General features: G+C 36.8%; 1 protein-coding gene across 10 annotated transcripts in view; it reads right to left on the bottom strand.

The window, feature by feature from the left end:
• The window catches only part of MTUS1 (microtubule associated scaffold protein 1), a 134,111-nt gene that overhangs the window by 18,521 nt on the left and 88,513 nt on the right, over positions 1 to 27,077 (bottom strand). For 9 of the 10 annotated variants that reach the window (XM_039839294.1, XM_039839292.1, XM_039839293.1 and 6 more), the window contains 2 exons: positions 14,893 to 15,107; positions 7,405 to 7,471 (listed from right to left, as the gene is read on the bottom strand). In XM_039839294.1, the coding sequence (XP_039695228.1) occupies positions 7,405 to 7,471; positions 14,893 to 15,107 (282 nt within the window). Of the gene's footprint in view, positions 1 to 7,404; positions 7,472 to 8,461; positions 9,339 to 14,892; positions 15,108 to 27,077 lie in introns of those variants that run through there. The other variant, XM_039839299.1, reaches the window with a different exon arrangement.

Raw genomic sequence — 27,077 nt, 5'->3', positions numbered from 1 at the left:
TTGCATGTGGGATGATGACCTGGCCTAGTCAGCTGATCTTAGTACACAGGTGCTGGCTGGGCATCCACAGAGCTTCAGGTTCTCCCTGCCAATAAAAGGCTTTGCTGTTTTTCAACTTACTCACTGGCCGACACCACGTTATAAAACAGATGCTCTCGTACCCACAACAGCAAACATTCCATGGACCAATGAAAACATTTAGGCGTGAAAGTGGATTGGAGATGAAAACCTGCTGAATAATGGACATAATGCTCTAAGCTTAAGGCCTGAGAAAAATAAGACTTTAAGGAAATCACATTTCAATCAAAAGAATACATATGATGTTAATAAAAGGATGATTTTGAGTCAGGTACTATTCTGGCTCTCCTTCTCCCTGATAATTCATGTTTAGGGTACAAAGTTCAAAATGGCAGGTAAACATTATTGATATGCATTAAATTTAGAAGCCTGTGCACAAAAATGGACTCAATTCAGTTAAAGCTACTTGCTATTACTTACTCTCCTACTGTGCTTGATTCTTATATACATTTTTACATAAAAGAAACAACATTCTAGATAGCTAGTGCGGTGTCAAAGTGTGGTCCAGGGAGCACCTGCATCAGGATCGCCTGGATGATCATTAAAAGTAAATTCCTGGAATCCATCCCAAGCCACCTGGGTCATAACTGGGAATCTGCATTTCAGTCAGGTGTACTTTATCACACAATGAAGTTTGAGAACCACTGTTCTAGACAAATGACATTAAATTAGGGAAAACTGAACATATCAAAAATGAACAAGGACAAGTTAGGACAAGGAAGAAGACCCAATGGGCTCTCAAAAAAGATAACTTGGTAATACTATGCATCTGTACAGGTGGAAGAAAACAGCCAGCTCAAGTCTATGTTTAAAACAGTTAGACATGGACAGGAAAAGAATGATCTAAGTTTGAGGTGGTTTCAACTCCATCTTCAATAAACTCAGCGAGATAATTCTTTTTTGACGTACAGGTTTTTATTAATAGATATTCATTAAAGCCCATTTCAAAAATCACTTCTGGAATTCTGTAGCTCCAAAATGACTTAATTATAAAGAGTTTTAAAATTACTTTAATACATAGCCTTGTTAAACCACAACTGTAGACAAAACTAGAACAGTGAAAGAATTAACACGTTCCATAAGGTGTGAGGTAGACTCGAGTTCATAGACACTGTGAAGTGTTGATTAGACAATTTGCACAATGTCTTTCATAGAGCCAAGTCACTCTTCCCTAATAGGTAATAACAAGACATATTTTAATCTAACCAGACTTCTTGCACTCTTAACTCAAGTAAAGTGATTCCAAAGCTAGTTACTAGTGCAAAGTACTGTTTATATCAAATGATTTTTTAACCTTTCAAACAGCTTCACCATGCTGTCTCTTTTATGTAGTCTAGACCAGCAGTCCCCAATCTTTTTGGCACCAGGGACTGATGCTCGTATGAGAATCTAATGCCTGATGATCTGAGGTGGAGCGGAGGTGGTGATGCTGGCGCTGAGCAGCAGCTGCAAATACAGATAAAACTTCGCTAGCTCACTTGCCGCTCACCTGCTGCTGGACGGCCCAGTTCCTAACAGGCTACGGACCGGTACCGGTCTGCAGCCTGGGGGTTAGGAACCCCCGGTCTCGACATTCTGAGTTCTTATCTAGGTGCTTAACTTATCGACCTTAGGAAAGTTACTTAAATTTTAAGCCTCAAATTTTTTTCATAAAATGCAAACCAGCAGACTTATAGCTGAACAACTGATGTTAGGAAAGAGTAGGCACTCAACAAATGTTAACACCACAAACATCGTATAATTTTTACATAGAGAGGGCAAAACCAACTAGCCTTTATGTCATTATTATGAAAATTCCAAAAATTTTTAGTGAATTAAGAATAAAATTTGGTTTGTATCATGAAATAGAAACAGGACAAATGTATAAAAAGATGTTAGTTATGAATTCTGGTGGCTAAAAAATAGTTTTTAAATATAAAAGTTTCTTCACTTAAATTTCGATGATTACATTTATAAAAAAAAAATCCAGGAACCCCAAAAGATAATGATGGCTCTCTATTACACCGGTATGACTACAAAGAATCAGAATGACACATTTATTTATCCCCTATCTCAGAGGCCAAACGTTTGCCATGGATGTAGGCTATTAAATTGAACTGTAATCTACTTCAAGGGCTGACACTTTCAAAATGATCTAATTAACTGGGATTGTCAAACATAAAGTAAAAAGTTTCCAAGAGAATTATTGCTCGCCTTACTTTATTATTCATTTAGAAACAGACAAGTTATTTTTCAACAGTTTGTAGGAAAACATTTATACACAAACCCCAATCAAATATTAGCATAGTATAAGGATAAAAGCAACTTTCCCTAGCTACTGTCCTCACCAGTAAAATTATTCATTCACTGAGGTACTTAGTGCCAGACACGAGATGCTAGCTATAGAGCTACAAAGATGAAGGTGAGACTGGCCTTGCCCTTAAGAGCTCACAGTTCTGGACTGTGAGAAGAGGTCTATCAACAAATAAAAGAGCAAAGAACCTTGAAGGGCATAGTAGAAGTCACGATTAATTAACTTACTTGAAAGGTTTGGGTGAAACTCAATTGAAGACAAGATATTTTAGGTAGGACTGAAAATATGAGTAATGAGAAGGCATTTGAGGGGCAAAAAATAGAAAGGTGGTAGAAAGAGTAGAGAGCATTTCAGGCAGGGAGGATAACATGTGACAAGGATGTGCAAAGGAGGTATGAATAAACCCATGGCTGGGACCTGGCGAGGGGAAAGAAAATGTGAAGAAAGGGAAATGAGCGTCCAAACATCATAAAGTTGGACTGCAAGGTTATAGTCAAATCATACATGGTGGCTTTAGTATGTCTGGACTTTTTCTCAAAGCCAAAATGGAGTCATTTATGTTTGTTAAAAATGGCCAGTAGAGGACACATGTGAGATTTATTTAAAATACAATCCTGATAGCATATAGAGAGAAGCAGGCTTGGAGACAAGGTGACCTGGTTAAGTGATCATTGTAATATGTTCTAGATGAGAAGTCTTGGGGCTTAAGTTAGAGCAGCAGCAGCTGGAATGCTGTGCAGAGCCAGATATGAGCAATATTTAGAACACAGACTGATATCATGTGAAGGATGGGGGAAAAGGAGTCTGACCTCAGTTGTTGGCTTTTGGGGTGAGCGAACAAGAATGCCACCACAGAAGATGGTGAAGAGACTTTGAGGAATAGGTGTGAATGATTAGACACTGCAGAGAGTTCCGGAAGCAAGGGGCTGGAGAGTCAGGAAGGTCTGATTACATTGGATTGGCTCTTCTGGAGCAGCTCTTCACTAGGAAAAGCACGTCTGCAGCTTGGGAAGGAGAGAACTAGAGAAATAAACCAGTAAGTCATCACGCCTATAGGTTGTACTTGAAGCCATGGGATGGATGGGAAAAGAGATGACAATGAAACCCTCGCTACACTACAACACTGTTTAAGGGTAAGTGAAATTATGATAAATCCACTCGATATGACTTTCCGACAGTCATTAAACATGACCATAATGAAGACTATGAGGCAATACAGAAAAGCGCCTGACATCAGTTGAAAAGACCAGAGTATACATAAAATAACGTGGATGGATCTTAAAAACATTATGCTATGTGAAAGAAGCTAGACACAAAAGAAATGTACTGTTTATTTCCATTTCTATGAAATTCTAGAAGAGACAAAACTAACCTGTGGTGATAAAAATCAGAGCAGTGTTTGCTTCTAGGGGAAGAGGAGGCTCCTAGAAAGGGCCATGAGGGAATGTTCTGGGAATGATAAGAATCTTCTATACCTTGATAAAGGTGTAGGCTACATGAGTATATGTGTGTGTCAAAAATGATAGAACAATCCCATTGTATGTAAATTATACCTTACTAAAAAAATCAGTTCGTACTTGTATACATTCATATAAAAGACAAGGGAATATACAAAAATAAAATTTATGTCAGAGTAATGGAGCTATGAGCTATTTTCCTCTCACATCACAATTTTCTTTACTTTTTACATACTGTTCTTAAAGAAAAAAGAACTTTAAAACTTCAAATAAAAAAGAACTTTAAAACCTCAAGCCGTAAATATGTATCGATTACTCATAAATATGGAAAGCATCATATATAGTTTTTTCATAGGAAGCAGGAAAGAATCTCTGCAATTAAGGAGTTCACTATCTGAAGACAACAGGAAAACACAAGATACAAGAAATAATAAGGTGAGGAATCGAAGACTCACCGGAGCAAATGGAGCCTCAAGGTTTGTTCTAAGAGGACTGAGTGAGGGTTTTTGAAGAGTTTTTGCACAAGCAAGTGAAAAGTCATTCCAGGAAGAGGGTGTGGCTCGTATGGTAGAAACATGCAGGCTACACGGGAAGTAAACTGGTTAACTGGGCAGTATGAAACGCGTATCAGGGTAACGAGTGAGAAAGTCAGTCCATGGAGGGGACAACGGGAGGCAGTTAGGTTCTGAAGGTCAGTAGTGCAGACTCTACTTGGGAGTCTACTGCTCCTGCCTTTATGAGTTGTCCTTCATTCTTTGCGGTTCTTAGCAGTTCGGGAACTTTGTCCCAATTTATAATAGAGAAGGTAAAGAAAAATTACCTAATGGGAGACTGACACCAATGGTCCCCCACTGTTTCAGAGGGAAAAGGTGGCTACTCAGATGATGGTGATGGTGGCACCTCTCTTCTCTTGAGTTGCCTGTGATGGACCAGGCACTATGCTGGTTGCTTCATGTGTTACCATTTAATTCAAGCTCCCCAAGAGCCCAGCAAAATACATATGACTTCGTATTACTAGGGAGGAAACTGTACTCAAAGAAATTAGGTAACTTCGAACTAGGAGCAGATGGACAAAACCCTAGACTATGGATTCTACTGTATCAGGCAGGGATCTATCACAACTCACTTCCATTTGAGTGTGAAGAGAAAAAAACCACCTGTCCTGAGGGATTTCTATTAATATTTCGTCTAATTACGATTCCTTTCTACACTATAGTCTATGCTCTTACAGAACAGCCAATTTGGTTAATAACTACGCAGCTATAAAAGTGCATATATCTTACTACTTACTATTCAATTGTACTACGATTGAATAATTTACATGAGTTAATACGTTGTAAAGTGTCTACAATTGGTGCTAGACACTTTACAACGTATTAACTCATGTAAATTCACAACTACCCTTGAGGTAGATAGTTATGACTGCCATTTTATAGGGAATGCAATTGGGACAGACTGACAGGTAATGTGACTTACCCTAGGTCACTCAGCTACCAAAGATTTAAATCTGAATAGTGTGCACTCCTACCTCAAATTTTAAAACTGAGTTTTAAACTTTGCTATGTAAACTTTTTTTTTTTTAACATCTCAGCTCATGCTGCAAACAATCGAACTGGCAGCTTCGAGGGCATTCTTCCTGAACTGTTTCATCAGAAGAACTACATAAAAGCTTCTCTTCTGTGCTCTCACAGAACCAAAACCCTTCCCAAAATGTTTTATGCTGTTACTTGAGCAATTGGACCTTATTCAACAGCTGCAATGACACATTCTCTAAGAGTCTAGCCTTGGGTGACCGAATGATACAAACAAGCCAACCATTGCATCCTGACACTGTGAGAGAAGCGGTAAAAGCACACCAGAATACACTCTCCTTATCACAGACGGAAAGGTGAGAGTGGGTACAAACTGTTACGGCTATTTCCTGTCAGGCTATGTGACCAAGTGGAGGTGCTGAGTACCTGATCCCAATTTAAATCACTTAACTGTGCTATCCACTAAAAGGTAAAAAGAGGATTCCCCCCCCATTCAAGCAGAGTGAATGAGAACAGTGTTCCACTGGCATTTCTGCCTTGTCTTGGGGAGAAGCTGAAACATGAACCACCAGGTAGGCTCATCTCCACCTCCACTGAATTATAATAAACTATGAAACACACAAAAAAGGCCTCTTGCCTGATCTCCTAACTCGATATCCATGACATTACTTAAGGCACAGACAAAAACAAATTAAGTTAGTCATTTAGGTAATCGAAAGGGCAGCAGTCTAGTTAGTAACAGGGCAGAAAGCCTTAAAAGTCTCTGAGAGCTGTTTCACAGCTGTGGTTTTCTTGAACTGTTTCCTTAGCATTCTCAAGTCTTTGGGGTCCAGAAGTTCCCGTCTGTCTTAAAATTACTTTTCCAAACAGAGTCCTTTATTTCCATAGCCTTAAAACAAGATCAGGAGAAAAGGATGCCCTGTCGAAGTATTAAGAATCTGGAGGGTTTGCCAGGAGTTTAGCACTGTCCCCCACTGAGAGGTGAAAAGAGAAGAAGAATGCAGGGAGAAGAGGAATGCAGGGAGAAGTCTTGGCCCCGTACTCAGTGATTGATCTTTGCCCTGGAGAAGAAAAGACTAAGTCCAGCACATTATATTGCCAATGTTTAAATTCTGGTCTCGTCTGAAGAAAAATGAGCATTTTCTCCTACAACTAGATGGACACAATTTTTATCTCTGCTATCACCTCTGCATTATTCACACACATACTTACACGCATTTTATATGGACACCGTTAGCATACACAGAAAACTGCAAAGGGCAAGGAATTCGGCCTTTCAATGAACAAATCCAGACCTGGCTGACGCTAAAGCAAAAAGCTGATTCTCTAGGGCTGAGGTGCCCACAGCGGAGAGGGAACCCCAAGGCGGTCAGTGCACTCCAACACGGATGTTGAGGTGGAGAAGGCAGGATTTTCTCTGTTGCATGAACCCTGAGGACTCTTCCAGGAGAGACAAGAACTAAAACAGAGTTCAGCCTGGAACAGCAGAGCTGCGCAGCGAGTGCTACAGACATTAGAGGCACGTGGCTTCCTGTGAAGCTGGGACTGATTCACCGTCAGTCCCATTCGAATATGAGATTAGCACAGAATGAGCCTTCTTCAGACAGGCTACCTCTATATGCAGCTCCTTCCAACTTTATACTCACCACTCACAAACCACCCCGAGAAAGTGAAATGTAATTGTTATCAGCGAGGGAATTTTCTCTACACTTTAATAGGAAAAGTGGTTCAGAAAAAAAAATGATGTAATTATTTAACAGGAATCCACACAATTACCAAAATCATTCCCTCTCTTCAGGAAGAGAAATGTTTTGGTCATCAGTAGCTCTGCTAAGCTTAGTAAGATCAGTGCCAGGAATTCTGTGAACTTGAGGTCAAGCTGCCAAGATTTAAAAGAAATGTCGATAGTAAGTGTTTGCACAGATACCAGGGTGGGACAGCTAACAACCGCCAGCACGCAACTCCGGCCACAGTACAGACATGCAAACCAGACTGTCTAATTTGTCCCTTGCCCCATAAAACTTAACAAGGAAAAAGCTCTTACCTAGCTCTCCCCGGAGGTTAACAAGTTCTTGAGATAGGGTTTTGTGTTGTTTCAGTGCTTCCTCCCGCTGCGGAAAACACACATCAAGTTACTAATGTTTTCAAGAGGGTCCCTTTCAGTAAGGCATACATTTGTTATCACTAGGAAAATGAGACTCAGAACAGAGAGACCAAGATATGAATCATTTAGGCTAACAGTTTGTGTCGTTCGAAAACACAGATGTCCCTTAGTTGTTAAGGAAATTTGTGCTTCGAAAATCTGTATTTTCTCAGGTCTTTGTGAAAGTTGCATCTGAAGCGCTGAATGGCGCTTTAAAAATATTTACTTTGAGCCACAGAACCTTTCAGCTAATGCATACTGTACTTAAGACGTAATTCATTCTCCTGCTCCAAGGGCAGTAAGGACCTAATTAGTTTAAGATAAATATTTAATGTTCTATACATATGCACTTGTATGCACTTTGTACTATATTTGCTAATAAAAAAAAGTTTTGTTACAATTCTTTACTTCCAAAAGACAAAAAGTTTGTTATAAAGCTATGGTGAAAAAAATAATACTTTAAAGGCAAAATTAATTTTACTCATCTATACATTATTTCCTAAGGATTATAATATTTTGGATTAAATATAATTCTAAGAAGATGTTAGAAAAATGAATTGAAGAAAACCAGGCAGTTGTTTTCAATATTAAAAAAGCAATTATCAATCTTACAAAAAAACAATTTTCAAGTGACCAGCAACTCATTGCAATCACACACATACACATACTTACACAAATAGAGCAATTAGATACCATTTCTTATAAAGTACAGTCCCTACCACAAGATTTAAGAAAAGAAAAAGCAGAATTCAAATCTCTCTGAAAATGCCCTCAGCAAGATCACCCAGGTCAGAGCTCCAGCCGCATCTTGATCAGTGTTGCAGACAGAGATCATGAGACTCAACCTCTGCAGGCAAAAGTTGCTTGTCATTCAAAGCATTTCCCCCTAATTCCAGACAACCTTTGCCTTAGTCCCTGACATTCTTCCAGAAAAGCACTATAAACAAATACTAATTACCCTTGTTGCTGCACATGGAGAATAGAGGCACATTTTGCTGCTGGAGCAGCCCATTTTCCAGCTTCTGTCTCTAACTCCCTCCTCCCCCTGCACTGTCCAAGAAGTGCACAGGTGGCCACGCCACCCACCAGTCGGTCTGTCTACATTCAAAGCTCTACCAGGAGTAGCGCCATTGGTCCTGGGTTAGCCTTACTTCACATCCTGCAGGTTACTGTATGCCTCAGCCGCCTCTCTCCTCACAGAAGCTGATGCTGCAGCTTGTGCCTCTGGCACAGGCAGCCTGCGATTACTTAAAGCCACAGCCCTTCATTTATGAAAAATGAGAGCTAGACATTAGACTGATCGATTGCCACTTACTTAAATATCAGCTGGTACAATGGAAAGAAAAACTGACCTTCTCTGCATGGATAATGGAGTTATTTTTAGATTTGTGAGCCTTTTTATTCCTCTCTTTAATTGAGGTCATTAGGTTATCACACTTACTAATAGACAAGAGAAACTTGGTCTCCAAAACCTGTATACAAAATGAGCTTATGAACTACGTAAAAAACAATGAAAGCATGTGTGTTGTGACTTCAAATTTAAAACGACGTTATAAATCGGATGTTTTCCGCGAAATTTAATTTGAATGCTTAGAACATGGTCCACTGGTGTTTTAAGGAAAAGTGTGAAATGATTTGACAGTTGGAAATTAGGTTTATTTTATAACTTTTACTTTTTACTTTGCAGTCTCTAAAGAGTTGAGGAAGTTAATGACATATTATCATTGTCATTTGGACATTTAAGTGATTGGAATTTAAGAAACACTTTCTCATTGAGACATTTTGGCCTTAGTGGTATTCTAAATGCTTAAAACGCAGTATTAAGTTGTTTTGAAATCACAGATCGGTTAGTCCAGGTTTTTAAAATGAACAAGTGATGCATTTTCTAATGTAGAAATTAAAGTTTGAGGAAAATCAACCTGGATAAAATTGGAAGAAAAGTTTTAAAATACATATAATGTATATTACTCTTAATCTCTTAAATTTAAGACTTAACTTTGTTTGTTTACTAATCTAGTTCAAGTAAGTATCAATAAGTTTTGTCATCTAAGTGACAAGAAAACCACACAGCTTTACTAGACACCCATGAGCAATCCTGCAACACATTCAGTGAACTGGCTTATAATTCACTTTCCAGTGGTAACTAAATTGCTAGTAGGAGGAAAAGCTGGTAAGAAGTTAAATCACTTTTCAAATTGCCGTAAAAAGTTAAGTTGATTATAATTGCCAGGAGAAATTTTCTGAAAACTTTTATGTCCTACTACAAATAAATACCAGGTCATCTTTTTGTTTATCAAAGAAATTTGAAGACAAGAAATTTCAGTACCCATGTGGACATTTCTCCCAACCTTACTTCTCAGCCTTCCTGTCCACAATGCCCAGAAGCCATCGATACCTTCCAGACTCTGTCAACCCCAGTAACAGCAGCAGGAAAACCACGCGGCCATCGTTGACTCTTCTTTGTCTAAATGGGTTGTGCCAAAGCTGGTCAGTTTTTCCTTCCTAATGTGTCTCGAATTCCTCGCTCTTTTTCTATTAGTGCTACCTCCACCCCAGTCCGGATCCAAACCAACCCATTCCCGGATGGTCAAAAGCCCAGAGAGCTGCTAGATTATCATCCCATATTCTTTGTACATACCAATACTCTTGCTCAGAAAGAGTCTTCCATTGAATGCATAAAAAAATAAACATCACCCTAGTTCCATGAACCTCAATCAGCCAGCTCCTGTTTAGACTCCTGACTCTTCTTCTGTCCAAAGTCATGCTCACCATGCATGGCCCACCTCCACACTCCGGAAGGCCTGGTCTCCCTGACCTAACCCACTAACAGGAAATGCTAACTGTTTATCATGGACATCATCCTCCCGCCCCAATTGCCCAGACAGGACATTTACCCTTCTGAATTGGAGGGCAAATTATTATTCAATACCAATTAACAAGATATTGAGAAAAATTATGAGATATTGACATATTGAGAAAAATTATGAGAAATTTAAGACATGGTCCCTGCCTTTGAGAAGCGTAGGACCTAAGTAGAACTAAAGCACCCAGGCCCAGTTCTCTGGTCACGTCTCAAAGCAGATGACCTCATCTAAGGGGAAGTAGTACAGGAAAATTGAAGAATCAAGAGATTTAAATATGACACCATGTGAAATACTGACCACAGTGCCCATACCATAATAAACATATACTGTTAGTTTCTGCCCAACTCTTTCTGGTTGCTTGCCCTTTAAGATACTTACCCTTTATTTACAGATGATAAAATGTGTTTTATCACTTAGATACCGATTGCCTATTTCTTTTTATTCAGCTGTTCCTATATCAGCATTTCTGTCTTAGATAATAAACTCTTTAGAATCCGGATAACAAGTTTATTTAATTCTCTTTGTATAATAAAATGCAGAGGGAGGGTGAGACTCTGGATAGAAAAATGCTTTTACACTCATACATTAAACATATGCAGTGCTCCACGGAAAAAAAAATGGATTTGCCATAATTTAATTAGGAGTCCCTGGGACACAGGCACTTAGTCTCTGGCCAGCATCCCATCAGCGGGTCTGAATTTCCTGGCCACTGAAGAATAACAGCATCACAGGGCATTGCAGAAAAGAGCTGCTTCAGATGGCTCAGACGTGTGCTATGTCTGATCCCCTCCCCAACGTCCACATGATGCATTGTGTCCACTTTTCTTGTTCTAAGACAATTTTACTTATAGTAGACTGCTAGTGTCATTCAAAATTCACCTTTGTTTAGGAGCTGCTTTAGGCAAAAATAGAACTGGAGGTGCACTACATAATAATTCAGAGATTTGGGGGGTTACTTCAGTCCTGTTCAGGCTTACCTAGAAACTCATCCATAGACCCTTCTATGAAGAAACTGAAATTACAACCATCAAAACTGTCCCTCACTTCAGTGGTCTGTACAGAATACTGCACGGCTATGCAAGGATAAACCAAGAAATGCAACAAACTAAAACAATAGTGTGTCCTTTGAGAAACAGAAAGTATGGTATTAGTTTCCAGAGTCTTGAGACATTTATTAAAACTTCTGCTATATAATGAACTTTGTCTGCCACTAAAGTGGGAAAGTTGTGGTTATTGCAACAAGATGATAAGCAATAGTTCCACTGTCTCCTATAATCAACCATTTTTACCAATAATCTAAAGCTCTAAAACCATTGAGAAAAAGTTAGCAATAACTATATATATATATATATATATATAGATCAATTTGCATCTAAAATCTACATCTACCTATCTACTTATCTATTAATCAATCGCTTCTGTAATGAAGAGTTAAGAGAGAAAATCATTTTGAAGAAATTACTTAACTTTTCCCCTGGTTATATCTTTTCTTTCCCACTATTTTGTAACAGTGCCCTGTACACATTAGGCAATCAGTAAATAATTGCTGATTGATTATAAAGAGCTAGCAAAGAACATTTATATAAAGACTTTACATGTTCAACTCACATCTGCAATCTCATTCTCCCTACTCATCCATTTGTTCATTCAGGTATACACTGTGTGTCTATTTTGCATAAGGCACTGCTATAGTTGCTGGAGTGGTTGCCTAAGAAAGAACTAGACACAGATCCTGCTCACAGTGAACTTCCCATCTTAAAAAACAAAAAGAAGTGCTAAATGGTTACCTATAAAGAGAAATGTGAGTGCTCCTAGAATCCAGACGTTAGATGGAATGCAGAGCTAGAAAGACAAAGAAAGTCTTCATAAAAGAGGGAGTTTTTGAGCTGACTTTTTAGAAATTCAGTGGAGTCACAATTACATGGGCATTAGGACCTAGATTAGGTGTAAGATGAAATTTACATATAGTAAAAGTACCCCTGAAACTCATTAAGAGTTTACCCTGCTGTGGACTGACAAAGCATCTCTCAGTATGCCCCGCCTGTGAGATTTTTCCTATAGTGATGGAACGACTCTTTCTCCAACTGAGTACCTGATAAAGTGTCTTTGGCTTGTGTTTTAGGGGCCTCGTCATATGGGAAGAAAGTACCTTTAAACACTAGGATCACAGAGTGGAGAAGTTTCACGCCCACACGGTGTTTAGGGACTGAGAATACAGCTGAAGGAAGAGCTGACTCTGGCCTTCCTCTCAGATCCACTCCTGGGCCTTTGCTCAATGAGGTGCATGAAAGGCAGAACCGCCTCATCTATTTAATTGCATTTTTTACTTTGGCTATTTGTATAATGAACCCATGTAAATTAAATGCAGGTAGTGAGGGGATGCCATTATAAGGAAGATCTGAACATGTATGTATTAGCAGGAAGAGTGGTACCTTGTAATGGTACTTGAACAAAGGATGAAAAAACACAGGAAGTTTATAGGGGATTTTTACTTCCTATACCTGAGTTTAATTCCTGATCCCCCTCTCACTAGCTGTCTAATGGTAGTCAAGTTTCTTAACAGATTTGTGTCTCAATTTTCTTATTTGTAAATTCCAACTTGTGTTTTTTGGGGAGGATTTAATAAGTAAGACTGTCTGGTACTTAGTAAATATTCAACAAATGTCAAATCCCTCTTGCTTCTCCTCTTCTTCCCTATCATACAGCTGGAACATCAGGCAGCGAGGGTAAGGTTAAAAATGGCAGTTGGTGCCAAATTAAAGAGAATCTCACATTCCAAGTTATTTATCAGAGTCATCCAAAAGAAATATAATGTGAACCATGTACATAATTTTAATTTCCTAGTAGCCATATTTTAAAAGTTTAAAATTTTAATGATATATTTTATTTAACTCAGCATATCCAAAATATTACCATTTCAACATCTAGTCAATAGAGAATTATCAACAAGATATTTTACACCTTTTTTTATATGAAGTCTTCAAAATACATGTGTATTTTACGTTTACTGCCTATCCCAAATCAGCCTGACTATGTATACTTCAAGTGCTCAATAGCTTCATGAGGCTGGTGGCTCCCATGGAACACCATGGTGGCTCCCATGGAACAGGTGAGCTGTAGAGAATGGAGAACCACTGAAGGTTTTAATCAGTAGAGCAGAAAAGCTTTGGAAAGATGAATCTGTCAGCAGTGCTTGGGATGAATAATAGGGGAGTGAGGATAAGCCTGAAGACTGGTTTAAGCTGTTAGTACCATAATCTAGTGGACAATTATCCAGGATCTGAACAAGGTTTGCATCAGTAGGAATAGAAAAGAGGGGATGAAGCCAAGAAACACTGTGGGATGAGAGTTCACAGAATTTGATGACTGATTTCACGTGGGAGATAAAGGAGCGAGAAGAGTTGAACATGGGGTTGTTAAGCTAGATATAATGAGTAAGTGGTTTATAACTAAATAGACAAACTAATTGTTCCCTAAATTTGATATTACGTGGTTTCCAATTTAGCTTACTTGGTTATATAACAACTGTAGAATTCCTTACACATTAAAGAAAAAATAAATACTATATACTGCTGTAACTTAAAAATGATGTAAATGTCTCCCTCTCCCTCTCAAAAAATATATATTTGGACAAAGCTATAAAATGTTCATCAAATATGATCTAAACTGTCTACTGGCTTGGTAGCTTGTCAAAGGCACGGACCAAATCTCACTCATTTCTGTCTCCCCTGCCACACATAGGCGACCACATCAGAGTAGCCTCTATGGGAAAAATAGGTTTGCTGGATGGAACTGAACTATAATACAAAGAAATTGATCAGTTTTCATCTTGAGATTTCATGTATACCCATCTTTAAAACTGTGATTAAAAAAAAACCTCAAGAGTTCAAGTTACATTCTCACCCCCGTGTTTCCCTTCAGATAATAGTTTTTGTCACTATGCCAGGAACATATGTTTATAGAAACTTGGTCTTCTCAATGAATTTTAACTAGTTCCTAAATTGACATCCTTGTAGTATATCAAGGAAGAGTAAGCACAGAAAATTTGTTTTGCGTTTGTTGTACCACAAACTGTTTTAGGAATGGATAAAAATTCTTAAGAGTCTCCAGAGCAATACTGGGAGTTACCTCAAAAGTATCCTTTGACCCACAGATGTAATCAACCTCGTTTTTTTCAAAGCATTAAACTGTAATATGGAAATATACATAGTTAGCCAAAAACTTAAATGAAAAAATGCTAATGCTAATATAGTCTGGAGGTGCATAGAAGTATAACGGGCAATCATCTTTTAGCTACTGTTGGTCTAAGAGATTGTAGAGAAGAAAAGTACCTACTAGAAATGTTTCCATCTCGAATTTCTAGAGTAACTCAAGTATTGAGTTGGCAAAAGCATAACTAGATGAACTCTGTCTAATCTTACCAATCATTAATTTAAAGATATTTACAAGAGCATGAGCATTGCCCCCCTCAGTTCCTGCCCCCCAACTCAGTGAGAAAGACTACTTAGAGTGTATACCGCCTTACCTCAGACAGTAGGTGCTGAATCACAACTGTTAATGCTTCAAACTTGATGTGTCCACAGGAAAGAAGCCGCTTGAGCTGCAGGATAAATCCACTTTGGTTTTCACATTTTGCTTTATATTGAGCCAACTCAAGTGTTTTTTCAGAGGACAAAACATCTGGAGATGTCTGTGTCTGGATACATAAACTTCTGGGATTCTTTTGCCTTCCCTTTTCAACTGCAAAAGGAATTAATAATTAATTGTAAAATATATGATTTTGATTTTTATAATAATCACTATATACATTCAAATACCACAAAATAAGCCACAGAAATGCATTTAACTTATGTTTATATAAGGAAAGCATATGGATGAGAGCTGGAATTAATCAAATATCTAAATGTTTGGAATTCATACACACAATGACTTTAATTCAGATTTTAAAGATTTCCATGGGGCAGAGAATTATGTACATGAAACAAATAGATTTAGCAATCCAGAAACAGGAAAACTGTGTGCAAACTAATGTTTTCATAGTTTCTAATTTTCTAGGTAAACTGGTACAGAAACCTGACTGTCACAAGTACCCTAACTCTATATCCTGGTCACAAAAACACAAATTATTGGACTTTAAATGCCTTTCTCTCCTCCCGCACTTTTTTTTTTTTTTTTAAACTTTCCATCCTTTACTTGCTGACATCCTGGTCATTACAAAGATTTATACTACAGATAACTTATTTCCTAATCTCTAATAAATCATCACATTCATTGACTATTTAATCAATATATTTTGCCCCTTATCTTTAAGTTCATTGTTAAAGAGTACTATACTTTTGACTATACTATCCCATTTTCTATCAATCACAAGCTTTGCTGTTTTTTTCCCTCTCCAAGTAGTAATACTGGTTAAATAATTTTTTAAAAGCTCATGCTAATACTCAGATCCATCTGAGATGCCCTGCCAAGTGATTTTCACTTTCTACACCAAAGTGCCCTGGGAATTACTCTGCTTTATTTTAAGTGAAAAATTGTTCAGTTTTGGAACCATTCCAAATATCTCAGTCACTTTAAATATCAAACTGAACTGGAAAAACAGGAAACAAGCTGCTTAGCTTCTTGAAATAAGTAGGCCAAATAATCAAAACAAATCTAAATCTGAAAAAAAAACACAAGAAGCTAATAAAAAAAATCCAAATGTTTCCTTATTTTCAGAGGCATTCCCTATGACATCTACATTCTGTAGTAACAAACAAACCTAAGACAATTTAATACACAGCGATTGTTTTCTCTAATTTTTCAGGGCAAAGAAAATTACAGTAATTTCTTAAAGGAAAATAAACAAAGAAACCTCGGTATTCATGTTCCAAGAACTAATGGCAAAATACACTCAATATGCTCTTTAAGTTAAAAATGGAAAAAGGCTTTTCTTTTCTATGGTTGCTTTCTATGGTTAAACAACTCATATCTGTATTAATACTTGATAATTCTCAATTATAAAATGACTAAGATATCTGTTGTTTTTAAAATACTTGAAAAGAGGGGAAGAGTTTGTCCATTATTCTTTTTTGTTAATTAAATTTATCAGGATGACATTGGTTAATAAAATTACATAGGTTTCAATTGTATAATTCAATAATACATTACCCGTATATTGCACTGTGTGTTCATCACCCAAAGTTAAATCTCCTTCTGTCACCATATATTACCCTTATCTATTTCTCCCTCTTCCCACCTTCCCACTAGTAACCACTAAACTGTTGTCTGTGTTTGAGTTTTTGTTTGTCTTGTTCATTTGCTACTTTCAGTTTTATATCCCACATATGAAATGATATACTTCTCAACTTTCTGTGTCTTCTTTTGCTTGGCATGATAATCTCAAGATCCATCCATGTTGTTGCAAATGGCAGCAATTCATCTTTTTTTTGCCTTATTCTTTATAAGCAATTACTATTTGTTTATCAATAATTGTCAATTCCACAGCAGATGGAGAAAGTAAGTTAAAAGTCATAATATTAAAGACCTGAAGGAGGAATAACTTCACAGTCACTAAATTGAAAAAAATCTAAGTATTTTATAATTTGTCAAAATAGCTGAGATTAGTATTCCTTTATTTCAAGGGTTCCCAAGCCCTAGGCTGTAGAATGGTACCAGTCCGTGGCCTGTTAGGAACCCAGGTTGCACAGCAGGAGGTGAGCAGCGGGAGAGCTAGCAAACCTTCATCTGTATTTGCAGATGCTTCCCAGCGCCAGCATCACCGCCTTCGCTCCACCTCAGATCATCAGGCATTCGATTCTCATAGGAGCACCAATCACTGGTACCAAAAAGACTGGGGACTGCAGCTTTATTTTACGTTATTTCCTAAAATATTCTTAGAAATTATTTTTGTCATAAAACATATAATAATAATTAATATGGTGTTTTGTTGTTCCTAGTGTCTCACTTTCCTCTCTTTTGATCCTCCCAGTAACTCTTGATAGGGAAGGTGAGATTCAAGGATGTGAAGGGTGTAGACAGCTTCTATGGGACAGAGTCCAAGTCAGAGCCCAGGCCTCTGATGCCAAGACTCTACTCCCATGCATTTTGGAAACTGGAGAATGTGGTAGAGATATAACGTATTTCATAACTAAAAATAAAACATTTATGCAATAATCTGGATAAACTGTTCCTTTAATACATTCAAGCCCATTATCTAAGTACTCTTCATTTCAATAAGCCTACATATAAACATCTATGTTTTATATGTTTTATATATTTTATACAAACAGAACGGCAATAAACATCTTTTAACTCTCCGACCATCTAGAATTTACAACAACATACGTAGATATAAGTTGATTCTCCTGATTAATATCAATGCTATATGATATATTGCTTTGAGTTCATTTCTTGATTCTTTAACATTTGATTCTCTTTCTAGAAGTTACATGGTAATCAATTTTATAATTTAACATAATATAACAGAGTTTTAAAACTATTAGGTTATAATTATTTGCAAAATTTAAGAGGTAAATCTTTCATATTAACAGTTTTGGAGAATATTCTTTAAGATTCTTGCCTGCTTAGTCTTTCAGATAAATTTTAATATTAACTGACCAAGTTTTAGTAAGTTATTACATAAGGAATATAACATATTGAATTAAGCGTAAATTAATACATTAAACATTGTTTTTCACACATGGGTTTGGAATACAGGTACTCCCTTTGTAGCACCAAATTCTTTATTTTTCTTCAAATTATCTTTTAAAGTCAGGTAATAGTTAAGTATTTGACTCATTTATGAACTAAATATTTTTCATTGTGTTACCAAGATTTTTAAAATTTATCTTATGATTCTACTAAAAATATTTGGTAGTAATATTGTTTTGCTAAATTCTTTGACTTTATGTATGTAATATACCTTCTTTTATATTTATTTTTCTTATTGAATGACTGATTCTATTTCTAATATTATTTTAAAGACAGGGAGATAGCCTTATCTCTTGTTTTAAGGAGATTAAGTGTAGTGTTTTTCAATGGACATAGATATTAAAATAATACACTTATATCAAGAATCTATCAATATTTTTTTTAAGTATTTAAAAAATGAGTTGGATTTGCTGACTCCTTATAAGGCCTCCAAAACCATTATGACTTTTTACTGATTTTTATTTTAATTTGATGAATGTTGTTAAAGGCTTTTCTTATGCCATAGTGGCTCAAATTCCTGAGACAAACTCTTAATTGTTTCATATATGTTAGGACAACCGTATAAGCTGTTCACTAGCTTGTTGCTGAGGATTCAGATGGCTTAAGGACACAAGCTAGGTTGATATCTATACATTTCCTTTATGTTTTGGTTGCTTTAACTTTTGGTAACAAAATGATATTTGTGCTTATAAAAGTCCTATTTCCATAATTTAGAACTGTTCTATCAGAGCATATATATATTTTGAAGGTTTAGAAAATTCTCTAGGACCCAAGACTATATTGAGAATGCTGCTAAGATCACTCTAAAATGAACTTAAGTCATTTTTGCCAAGGTACACCCTGGAAAACACCAACTATCCAAATTTGATTGCATTCCAGTCAAGCAAGTCCCCTGGTTCTTAGCTGCTTTCTCATTTGTGCTTTGCCTGGTTGCTGTTTCACCTTCAGTGGCAGTTAAGTTTCAGGGTGTTAACTCCATCTAATTAAAGAAGCAGGGGAGGGAATGCGACTGCTTCAGTAAAACCTGAGCTGTCCACATGCCAGCCTCTTTTCCTCTCAGGCTTTCTTAATGGCCAGAGAACCAGAATTTCAAGAGTTGGGGGAACCCCATTTATGAGCATCAGCTCTTAAGTGTCCAGCCATGAAAACCCAAACCATCACACCTAGAACACAAACACTGCTCTGCTTCAGATTTGATAGAAGTCATAAGATCTGTACATCATGATGCAGTTTTCAATACTAAGATTCTTATTCAAGCATTTAAAATGATTCTGGTCACTTCTGTCTGCATAATTTCATGTACTCAAATTGATGTTTGAGAACATAAAAGCTTTTCGAGAAGTCTTCTCTAACATACCTTAGTACAAACTGTTGAATTCATAGCTGGTAAGCAAGAACTTATCCTATTATGAATCCTACATGGGCGTAAAATGACAACTATAGAGGGGTTTTCATTGCAAATTTGTTTGAAAGATTAAAAAAAATAACTCAAACATCCATAAGTAGAAGACTGGTTAAATAAATTTACATTTATATAGTAAATGTAATACCAACACTGTAACAAAGAACTAGGAAGCTCTCTGTGATTAATGAAAAAAAAAAGCCTAGTAAAGAGCAATGTAGATAATACACCCCACTGTATACAGATGAGAATATGAGCAAATTTTCTTTTTTGCTTATAAACACATGACAAGATTATCACATAATATCTATAAAAATACTAAAAATGTTTACTGTTCCGGAGAAGGGAACAGGAACCAGACAGATACAAGGTATTCTAACGCATTTTTTTTATATTTTTTAAAACCATGGAGTAAATATACTACTTATTCAAAATTTAAATAGTAATACTGTTTTTCTAAGGTGGTGAAAATGAATTCTGAGCATGGAAAATCTTTATTTAACACTTAGCCATCAAGAAAACACAGTCAATCCATGTTTCTTCCTTGAGGAATCGCAACAAGAATCTAAACACATGTTTTGTTGTATGTGAATACTCAGGATAGATTTACATTTAAAGAGAAGAGAAAATATTGACATATTATTTTTCTAAGAGTATATGTCTTCAAATTTTAACAGAAGAGCAAATAAGCTAGTAGACTGCCCTCTACCTAAACTGGAAAAGCATGTGGTGACCTCAATCTTCTGCTCCATATACTGTGCTCCCTAAGGACAAAATTGTACCCCACGGCAGCAGATGACCCAGTTTGAGCATTTCTCCCTCTTTCCTCACCCCAGTGCTCAACGATGGTGCAAAAATCTCCAATGATGCTCAAAACCCCAGTGCTCATATATAGGGTATTTCATAATACTAAAACAACAGTTTTCCTTAAATCCTACAGGATTCGTTATTTATAAGACATTAGCATAACGTGAACCAAATTTTGCCCTTACATTCCACTTATTAACATATTACCATTTTTAATAATGCAGCTGTATTTAAAAACAGTATTTTATTATACCTATACCATCAGGACATGTTCTGGTTTCAAAGAATAAGTTTAATCAGAAAGCTTAAAATTAAATGTTAACTTCTATGTAGATTCAGATGTCTCTTGACAAGATAATTACCACTTTGCTGTCTGATCCAACCTGCCAGGATTCATTCTAACGAAACAAACGTCCACCAGGAAAACAAAAGTCCTGAATCAAAGACATGTGCTCACTTGAAAAACAGGTGGATTACACTGTTTGCTATCTTTGTTCTACTCAAAAACCTTAATAAAATTTAAAACCAGCCTAATGAACTTACTTATCATCTTCTTAAAGTAGAAGATAAAGAGGAACAGACCCGTTTTTCAAGTCACTCAGGCTATCGATCCCCATCTCAAGGCTAAACACAATTGTTGACAGACATGGACTAACCATCATCACATACTAGCTGCTGAGGATACACATCCATCCTAAGGCCAAAAAAGCCATTTACTGAATCTGCTGGTTTCTAAATATTAGAACTGAGTTAGAGATAAGACCTACTAGGAGAGTGCGTTGGCTACCATGAAACACAAAACACAGAATGTAGAAACTAATATTGCCTAGTTTTTTTGTATATGCACTGACCTACTCACTTATTCACCAAATATTTATCAAAATTTACCATGACAGCGTCACTGTAGGGTCGGGGGAGTCACTGTAGGGTGGGGGGACTGGCCCTGGTGCCTGGAGAATGGGGGATACATGAAGACACCGAAGATCTCTGCTGAATTGTTTTCCCCAAATATTAACCTCTTCCTGTCAAACTCTCATGATATATACCTCTCTGACTGAAGGTGAGTCATTTGGTGGTATGGGCTTTCTACTAGATTCTGCATCGGAAACTAATGTTTTTGGATTAATAAAACAATGATAATGAACTAATGGGCAGGTGAGCGTTCTCTAAATTGCTACCAGCACCCTGGACAACCAATTCCCTTCTTTCTGCCTTAATCTGAACCTATACATCTAAATGCCTTAATAGGAACACCTATCTGTACACAAGTTCTTTCAGTCGGTGTTTCCTCAGCATTAAACGTTGGGTGTTTACCCTGGTGTATTCCATGAAAACAAAGCATTAAAATGAAAATTATTGTGAAATATCTGTTCTAATAAGAGGGAGTATCCTGTTATGAAGTGATTACCCAAATGACTACTGTTCACCCAGTAAATGTCTATTGGATGCCTTCCTTAACAAATTGGTCCTTGATTTCTGGGACTTCTCTGTAGCAGAGACAGAAATATGCTATCAACAATGGCAGTGTGATTTGATAAACAGATAACAGAATTACAGTGTTGTGAGAGTAGACATGGAGAAACGCCTAGATCTTGGGGGTTCCAGAGACAGCCTGGATGGACATTTGCACACTTGGCAGACAGATAAGGAGAAAAGGTTGGCAAACACAAAAGCAGAGAGAGGCGTGGGTGGCCCTAGACCCTATGGCTACCAGTGCGGACAACAAAGTCAGTACTCTTGAAGTTACAACAAGACGAAAAGGCTGGAAGCATAAATGGAGCTAGAGCATGTGTGCCATACAAGGTTTTATCTTGTAGGAGATGCAGAATGATGCTGAGCGGGGACCAGGGGCGCTGTGGAAGAAGATCCGAGCAGGCAAGCAGGGCGGCCCGGAGGGAGGCCCAGCAAGAGCAACTTGTGGGTCAGTGGCAGAGAGAATGGTCAGGAAAACATGAATGTGTTCATGGGGCAGAACAGGAGGACTCAGTGACCAGTTGGATCAAGGGGAACCCAGGGTGAGTCACAAGTTTCCAGCTAGGAAATAACCCAAAGAGGAGTGGATTAGCACATGAGAATTGAAAGGGCAGAGAGGGGGGATGAGTTTGGTGTGGGACACGGTGAGGAGGTGTTGTGGCATTCTCTAAAACTCTGCTCTTTATTCTCCAAAGACAGTCTATTCCTAACTCACCTGCTCCATAACGCTTTCCAAATTTAATTGTCTGCCATGTTATTTTCCTGAGGAGTGACCAGCTCTTTCTTTCCTGTTGTCCTGAATATTGCCCCTAACACACAACTGTTAACGCACACTAACCTATACAATCTTATCAAGATATTTAAAAAATATATTCATGGCATCATTAGTTTAAATTTGTATAAGCTTTTTTTGTGTTCCTTTCGTTATCTGTTTACTCTAAGAGGTCACAGTAATCATAATTTAGGAGCCACATACAGTATTTTTCTATTTCCAAGTAGGTATGGCATTTACTTTAATATGAAACATTTGAAGCTCAGCAAAGCATCGTGTTTAGACTTTAAATTACCCAAGCCAATTATTGGTGGGGGGCGTGGGTGGGGAGGAGGACTTTAAACCATCCAAGATTTAAAAGGCTTGTTTCTATGAAAAACTATTCAGGATAAATATGCTTACATAATTTTTCCTGAAAAAACAATCCAAATTTGACCTTAAACATTTTCCAAGTAGCTGGCAGGGAAAAAAGCAGACTCCTCCTGCTCTTTAAATGGACTACTAACTACAAAGGAAAGTTAATAGAAATTCATTACATTCGGAAATACTTTTAAGAAGGTATTAACTCCCTCAATTATTTGGCTTTCTAAATTATCTAAAGGTCTACCTTAATATGTTCAGTTTATGGATCTGTGTCAGGACTAAAAGAGCACGCTATATAAATGAAAAAGAAAAAAATTGTGAGTAATACAATTTTAGGCCTGTCACATTAAAAATTCCAGATACTGAATGAACATGTTTTTATTCTAATCATCAAAATTTTAGTAGAGGAAAAATCTTAATTTTTATTTCATCTTAAATTAGGAAACAAGTATCTTTTGTTAGACTTCTTCACAACATACATGAACAAATTGGATAGGTCTTCTCTCAGAGGTACAAGAAAAGGAATAAAATATATACCTGCCAGGTTTCCTGCTGATATGAGTGAGGTACTGTTTCACAAAAAGCAGCCACCAGTACTGGCTTTCCTCCTTTATTATTAAAAAAATTACCTAAAATATTAAATACTAGCCTTGGTGTGGACTTGTTTTTTGTTTTTGTCTTACTGATCATTTTGACTTTAATAATCATGATTTAATGGGTACGTAAAAAACTGCTCAGCATCACGAAGCCTGCTTATACCAAGCAGTGTCTTTTATTTCAGTATTGATGACATGCACCAGCAAGGTATCCTTTTTTATTTAACAAATGGAAGAATACAGAACCAAGATTAACATTCAGTCACCACTAGAATTGATTCCAAAACGAGAACAAAAAATCTACAAGGTCCTTCTCCTTGCAATGCCTACCTGTGGCACAGTTACTGTTTTAGAATCTTAAATGCCATCTCTTCTGTGACTTCTACATCTTGAGTGAGCCAGCTCAGGTGATGTCACTGTTGTGCCAGTGAAGCCATGCTCTGTGGGGAGGTACTTTACAGCCACAGGTGGTCCCTAACCATTGCAGCCATGTTGCAATCACATGTTGTTAAATAGGGCCCCCATCAAAGCAGCATGGCTGAATCATGCAGACAGAGGTGCTGAGTCGGTGGTGGGGTGGGAGGGATCCCCAGAATGAACCAAGGGAGTCAAAAAAATTTCCTTATTGTGTATTAAAGACAACAGACTATCTTACAGTAGGCACAAAAATTTAAATAGCCAATTAAAATATTGAATACTAGGAATTTCCATAAACAAATATTAAATGAAAAGAATATGTCATTCACAAAATACTAACCAGTTAAGGAAAAGCAATTTAAAAGAAAAGTGCCTAAAACTCAGGTCACCAGGGAACAACAGGATAAAAGCTAGCCTCACACCCAAAAGAAAGCTCCAGTAGTCTTCATTTTTCCCCAGAGCTATATAATTGCTACTGTTTATAAAAAGAACCCCCATGTGCTAAACTAACCCAAAGAATCACCTAAGACAAATACAGAAAAACAATATTCAACATAGATTACATTTAAAACCATATCTGTTGTCTTTTCACTCAAGAAAACAAGTTAACGTGTACATACTATTAATAAAACATTATTTTTAGCTCCAAAACATGCTTTAGAGCTAGCAAAGAAAGTGTAATAATCTGTATGATTTCATTTGTAGGCTGAATCTGTTCTAACCAAAACTTAACCAAAATATTTCAATTGTCCTAATAAAATAAGTATTTACTATATAATTGACTTTTGAACGACACTGGTTTGAACTGCAGGTTCCACTTACATGCACATTTTTTCAATATATACATACAGTACTATAAATGTATTTTCCTTATAGTTTACTTAACATTCTTTTCTCCAGCTTACTTTGTTAAAAATGAAGCATATAACATATGTAACATACAAAACATGTAAACTGACTGTTTGTTATTGGTAAGGCTTCCAGTTAACAGTAGGCTGTGAGTAAAGTTTTCGGGGAGTCAAAAGGTATACGTGGATTTTTGACAGCAAGTTGGAGGGGAGGGGGAAGGGTGAGCCCTCCTAACCTCTGTGTTGTCCGAGGGTTAACTATATATAGTTTGCCGTATTCCTCCAGTTTCTCCCAATGAAAAACACTGCCAAACTTCCCACCATGAATCCAAATCCAAACTGTAATGTGTGGTTTACTTTCCATTTTGACAAAATACATTAAAACAATTTAGTGCAGTACAGCCTTAGCTATCTGAAGCCTGTGAGATTAAGGTGTACTTTTTTCAACATAAAACTTTTAAAAACTTCAAAATACTATTATGAATCAAACTTCATTTAACGGTTCACTGCCTTCTTAAATAGACTGCTTTAAGTACTAACGGGGACATTTTCATGTGATAACAAATTGTAACTATAAGACTACCATAGCTAAAGGAGCTTAGTACTAATCTGACAAAATGTTTTTAGCATAATGCCATTCACACTAGTCCTTAGTAAATGCTTATCGATGTGGCAAAAGGCCAGCAAAATCTTCAAGACTGCTATCAAAAAAGCCAAAAAGAAGAATCTGGATTCACAATAAAATAATAAAGGGATGGTAGAAGGTTACATCTCTCATCTCTTATTCTTGAATTTGGTCCGTTTGATGTCATTTGTATTCTAAAAATGATTGGTTCTTTTAACTTTTTATACATAAATTCCAATATATGTTTTTTTTTGTGGACACTTTCTAAAATGGCTTCATTGATTTATTGTGTAACGTGAGAAACAAGAGAAATTGAGGTTTTTAGTGTCACCTTAACAATACATGAATAGGATATGCACCATAAACGCATTACTAGTAAAATATTAATCTTTTAACACATTTTCAATACATAAAAGCCACATTCAAAGTTGAGAACAATCTTTCACAATGCATTATTTTCTAACTGAATTCATTTAGAGACAAAAATCAGTTATTAATGTGTATTTCCAAACAACGAAATGACTTTAAAGAATTTAAAAGAAATAATTCAAAATAGGTAAGCATTACCAAAAGACATTTATATCATAAAAGAGAAAAATAACATGTTCTGTTTCACGATTCGACTTGTTAAATGATGTACTCTCCTTGTTTATAAGCACCCAATATCAGCTTTTGAGAAACAACTGTTTTGCCTTCTTTGAGGCAGAAACTATAAAAAGACTGTAACCCCTCTTACACCGGCAAGCACTACAGAGACTGGAGAAATCAAACACTCAATTTCCTAGACTCCCTTGAGGGGAAAGACAGCCATGTGACTGAGGTCTAGCCAATGAGATGTAAGCTTTAGTGATCTGGCACTACCCCTAATTTTTTTTTTCCTGCCTAGAGCAGCCATTGTGAGATCATGAGGCAACAGTCAGGAGGCAAGTGCTAAAAAACAGCAGAAATGTCGATCCTGACGTTACTGAGCCACTGAACATCAGAGCTGCTTCTTTTTAGGTGAGACAAATAAGCTACTTCTTAGTTAAGCGGTCTGAACAAACTGCAGCTAAAAGCAATTCTCCTTGACAATTAAAAAAAAAAATGAATACCAAACATAAGAACATAATTTGATGACTCATTCTAATTAAACAAATTTATTCACATTCTGCTCACTCTTACTAAACATCTAGTCAATATAGTCCTCTTTAGGTTCAAGTAAATGAAAATATTTTGCTCTGTTAATAACAGTTCTCCTACCCTTCCTCAACATGTATGTACATAAATCCCTCCCTTTTGCTATAGTAATTGCTTTTAATCTCATTAGTTTAGCAAAAAGAACTCTATTTTAGTGCAAAGAAGTGCCTTCACTTGAATCAGGAAAGCACCAACTCTTTGAAGTTCAAAATTGCACTTTTCAGAATAATATAGGTGTCTCTAGCATTTCAAAAATTTAATTCTAATAAAACTGGTGGCAAAAAAAAAAAAAAAATCTACTTAGAAGATTCTTTCCCTTCCACTAACTCATTATAAAATTGTAACTAATACGTTGAGGCAGAATTTTAAAATAGACTGAACTGAATGCTTTGGCAAGACAGACCATTGCCAGCACTTTGGCAGGTCAGTGAAATCACTTCTGGACTTCTTAGAAGATGTTAGCACTTCCCTGATGCTGAGCTCTTCATCCATGCCTGACAACCCTGCAATATCACTCAGAGCTCTGACAAATTTGCTCTCTT

Source organism: Pteropus medius, unplaced genomic scaffold (genome assembly GCF_902729225.1).
Source record: "Pteropus medius unplaced genomic scaffold, Ma_sr-lr_union100, whole genome shotgun sequence".
In the NCBI taxonomy this organism is placed as follows: Eukaryota; Metazoa; Chordata; class Mammalia; order Chiroptera; family Pteropodidae; genus Pteropus; species Pteropus medius.
The sequence above is the reverse complement of the archived record's forward strand: the minus strand, read 5'-3'. Positions and strand labels throughout refer to the sequence as shown.